We start from the raw sequence: 5,000 nt of genomic DNA on the forward strand, positions 1-5,000 counted from the left end.
GGGTGGTTATGTTTTCGCTTGGTGGAGGTCTGCGCTCTCAGAGTGCTTTTCTAGTCACTGAGTATTAAATCCTCTGCTTCTGGTCGGCTGAGTTGTTTATCGTATCAGCCGATGAAGGCCTGAGTGGAAAGCACCTAGAGAGGTGGAGACCAAGCGTCGGCGTCTATGTGTTTCAGAATGTGTCAGCGACCAGGACTTGTGTACAGGACTAGAGAAGTTGACTGTGACGAGATAACTTGCGGCAAACTGCTCACAAACAGAGCTTCAAAGCTCTGCTACTGTCTCTGAATAAGGGACGGGAGTGAGGTTTACTACTGAAGACGACTAACTGACAAACCATGCCTGGTATACAGGTATACAGAACACGTGTGCATTTCACCTCAACACATTTAGTCTGAATTTCTAGAGGTCACTAATATGGCGTCGGAGTCTGTAAGTAGATGGAGTTGGAAGGCCCAGTAGTTCCCAGTGACTCACAAAAGGTTAAATATGAATGCATCTGACCAGAAACACCAGAGAGAAACTGGACACTTGAATGTGCTTAGTGTCCCATGACTTGGGCTTTCCCTGGATTAACTCCATACAACATTTTCTGCTTTGTGAAACACAGCCTTAAAGAGTTCAGAGGAAGTGGATCTAAACCACAGAGCCACATGTACTGTAGCCTTGATCAGCTCCATCTGCATGCTGGCGCAGACTACAGACAACAGACTACAGATAGAGACAGGAGGCTAGATAGAGACCACGAAGACAGTGTGTGAAGCAGGAGGAGGAAGAAGGAGAAGATTCACACACAGACACATAGAAATAGAAACACACACACACACACACACACACAAACACACACACACACACACACACACACAGACACACACACACACACACACACACACACACACACACACACACACAGAGACAGAGGCAGAGAGAAAGACAGAGAGAAAAACATGCACTCCTGGGATGTAAGTACCACCCCCTGCAACAACTGTACACATATTAATAGACCTACTACCGAGCAACCATTGCATCTGTACACAACAGATTAAAAAACCATCCTGAATGACAGATGCTGTAAAAGTCCCCTAAATTGCGAAAGTGCAAAATCATACGCCCTGAATGTGTGACTACCAATGTAAGAGTGTGTGTGAGTGCGTAAGTGTGAGAGTGTGTGTGAGTGGGACTGTGTCTGAGGTCATCTCCTCAGGTCATCTGAGGCTAAAGTGGAACAACTGACCCAGGCAAAGGACAGAAGCTACATTCTGACACAACAAAACCTTCTTGCCTGGACTCCGATGGCTACAGTAATTTCCCGCATATAAGCCGCATTGTGTATAAGCCGCACGACAGTGTTTTATGCAAGTTAAAAGAAACAAAACCATATCAACACCATATTAACTGCCCCCCTGTATTAACCTCATAGCTGAAGAAATGTAGCAAAATCAACGTATAAGCCGCGGCTAATAGTCGGGAAATTACGGGTAGTCAAATACAGCTCAAACAATGATGAACTCTATCATCCTCTACTTCTCGACTCTTTGAGCTTTATAATGCCAGGGCCAGCAGCTTGCAACAGTGTCGCTAATAAAATGGAAAGCAGGGTCTGACGTAACGGAGCACAGCAGAGTGAACTTTGCTCCTTCATATTTAGCACAGGGGTTTACAATATATATCTGTATCCATAACTATCAGGCTCAAACAAATGAGAGACATATCATCCTTTTATTTATTACTTGTTATATCCAACGTTATGCCAACATGAGGCCTTCTAGGTCACAGCTACAGATAAACACAGAGTATTAGACTACTTTAAAACTATAGCGCAGAAATGTATTTGATCAAAGACTGAAATTAACTGTCCGAGTCATCTCATTGACCAGCTGGCCACCCTCCCTCAGTGCCCACAGGCAACGCTGTAGGGTGACCCCTTGACGCCCCCTAGTGGCGAGAGCTCTGCCTTGGGTTACCTTCTGCGGTATGATGGCCTGGTGGTTCTCCAGGATGAGGCGCTTGATGTGGTGGGCCCACAGCTTCCTCTCCTCCACTGTCCTTGCCTGGGGGGGGGCGAGACCACACACACACACACACACACACACACACACACACACACACACACACACACAGACATAGACATAGACACAGACTCACACACACACACACACACACACACACACACACACACACACACACACACACACACACACACACACACACACACACACACGTACAGACGCGCACAGACGCACACACACACACACACACAGAGACATTTACACTGCAGTCAGCCAACCGACTGAGGCTCTAGTCCCCACAGACACCTCAGAGACAGTGAGACTCAAACAGAGCAGATGAATTGCTGGGTTTGCTTTGCACTTCAAAACCTTTATAGTCAAAGAGTGAATAGATTCTGGCAATTCACTATGGAATGTATTCATGCATTTATCCCTCCATGGACACACGGCTGGACTTATAAAATCTAATTCCAGATTCAATGAATTTCTGTAGAGACATATGAATATTTAATAGCTAGGATTACAATTTCTATAGTTTCTTTTAACTTAAGAGTCATTATCCATTCTTTTAGCCTGTCTTCATAAGTAAATACTGTAAGAGTTTATCCGCCATGGCTACAGTGGCAGGCCCTCAACATGCTGGTAAATGTGTGTGTGTGTGTGTGTGTGTGTGTGTGTGTGTGATGGGGGGGCTCACCTGCACTGTGTGAGGCTGCTTGGGATGCTTGTAATGTGTGACGCTGAAACACAGAGAGTCTTTGGCACTCTCAATCAGCATGAGGGTAGAACACTGAAGAGAGAGAGGGAGAGAGAGACAGAGAGAGAGAACAGAGGGGAAAGTTAGGGAAGGACAGGATCAAAAGAAAGAAAGATAAAACAACATGGGGATGAGTCACAGTATAAAACCACTGAGCACAGTGAACACATTCCTCTGTGATCCTGACTTAAGATGATCTCATTTTGCAGGACATCTCACAGTAGTCCTGTGGACTACGTGACCCTGTTTTCTCAGTAGAAATATACAATGTAGATAACACAGAAATGTATAGTAGCATATAAAACACCCTCTCAAACAAAGACAAAGGAACACTGCCACTGATGAAAGAGCGTTGTACTGTAGTTGTTTGACATTTCAGTTGGTTTCCTATCCAAATGTCTGTGTACGGGTACGCTGGTGAATCACACTGCTCTGTCCAGCATTTTGTGTTTACTGTCAATTCTTTGTTAATTTGTTTGTTTATGTCTGCGTGTGGAGTGCTTTGGGTTTGCACTTAGTGCATACAAAAATGGGCTTTACAACTAAATGTGACTTAACATTGTGCCTGCATTAACAGGTGATGCCTTCATGAAAAGGTGTAGTTTATAAATAAAGGCACTTAAACAGTGAACTTCAGACTGTGGATCTTTCCAACGGCCAATGCTTCAGACTAGACATGCATCACAACGGGAAGATATTCAGTTGAATCCATCAACTACAGTAATTTCCTGCATATACGCCGCATTGTGTATAAGCCGCAGGACAGTTAAAAGAAACAAAACCATATTAACACCATATTAACCGCCCTCCAGTATTAACCTCATAGCTGAAGAAATTTAGCAAAATCAATGTATAAACCGCGGCTAATAGTCAGGAAATTACGGTAAAAAACATTCCGAGGGTGTGTTTATTTACCGAGATGTGTGTCTTGTAGACGTAGTGCTCGCCGCGGCGCTTGGTGATGAGGAGCATGCGGTCGAAGAGGAAGAGCGTGCGCTCGTTCTTGGCGCGGTGCACCTTGAACGTGCCCTCCAGGACCAGCTCCCCGTACGTGGTGAGATCAGGGCCCTTCCAGTTGATGAGCAGTGACTGGACCTCCTGCAGCGCACGCACACACACACACACACACACACACACGCACGCACGCGCACACACGCGCACACACGCGCACACACGCGCACACACACGCACACACACACAGAGACACACACACACAGAGACACACACGCACGCACGCACACACACACACACACACACACACACACACACACACACACACACACACACACACACACACACACACACACACACACACACACACACACACACACACACACACACACACACACACACACACACACACACACACACACACACACAGAGACAGAGACAGTGTATAATGTGCTTTCATAAAGACTGGCAGCCCTGATGTGTTGTGATAAGGATTTTTATTTGGAAACCAGGACTTGGGGGGGTTCATTTTCCTTTGAAATTTTCTGCTCTTTCTTTAAAAGTTCTGGAGATGGTCTCAGAGGATAAAGTGTGTTCAAGCATGTCTGCATACTTGTTGTGCATATGGCGTTTTGGATGAAACAAAATGTTTTCTTAGACTGAAGTTGCGTAAGAGCGTGAACACAGAAATACTGCATCTCAACAATCTGAGTGTGTGTGTATGTGTGTGTGTGTGTGTGAGTGTGTGTGTGTGTGTGTGTGTGTGTGTGTGTCTGTGTCTGTGTGTCTGTATGTGTGTGTTTTGTTAGTACCTGCAGTCTGACGGCGTGCTCGTGCTTCCTCTTCATGTCGTTGATGTACCAGGCCACTCCAGTCATGGTGTAGATGGCCTCTTCCACCACCTCATAGCCCTCCTCCTGGGGGTCAAAGTGCTTGGCGATCTCCTACGGGGGTGGGGGGTACACAAGCACATAGCATATGGTTACTGTTGGGTGTCGTATACAGTCATTTCCGGTGTACTGTATTGGCCGCATTGTGTATAAGCTGCAGGACAGTGTTGTATGCAAGTTAAAAGAAACAAAACCATATTGATACCATATTAACGACAATTGAGTTTAGGAAGGGTGAGGAACAGTGAAGAGAGTTGTATTAGATTTATTTGGTGTGAAATTGTGTGTTTATTTGGTGATGGTTGTGAGTCTGAATATATATATATATATGTTTGTGTGTGTGTGTGTTTGTGTGTGTGTGTGTGTGTGTGTGTGTGTCTGTGTGTGTGTCTG

The 5,000-nt window shown here is 45.4% G+C and overlaps 1 protein-coding gene across 1 annotated transcript in view; it reads right to left on the bottom strand.

Annotated features, from left to right (window-relative positions):
* Positions 1 to 5,000, bottom strand: part of LOC134098455 (pleckstrin homology domain-containing family G member 3) — a 75,129-nt gene that overhangs the window by 10,816 nt on the left and 59,313 nt on the right. The window contains exons 8-11 of the mRNA XM_062551506.1: positions 4,530 to 4,661; positions 3,682 to 3,864; positions 2,707 to 2,799; positions 1,965 to 2,051 (exon numbers count right to left, since the gene is read on the bottom strand). Of these exons, the coding sequence (XP_062407490.1) occupies positions 1,965 to 2,051; positions 2,707 to 2,799; positions 3,682 to 3,864; positions 4,530 to 4,661 (495 nt within the window). The remainder of the gene's footprint in view (positions 1 to 1,964; positions 2,052 to 2,706; positions 2,800 to 3,681; positions 3,865 to 4,529; positions 4,662 to 5,000) is intronic.

This window comes from Sardina pilchardus, chromosome 12 (genome assembly GCF_963854185.1).
Source record: "Sardina pilchardus chromosome 12, fSarPil1.1, whole genome shotgun sequence".
Lineage (NCBI taxonomy): Eukaryota > Metazoa > Chordata > Actinopteri > Clupeiformes > Clupeidae > Sardina > Sardina pilchardus.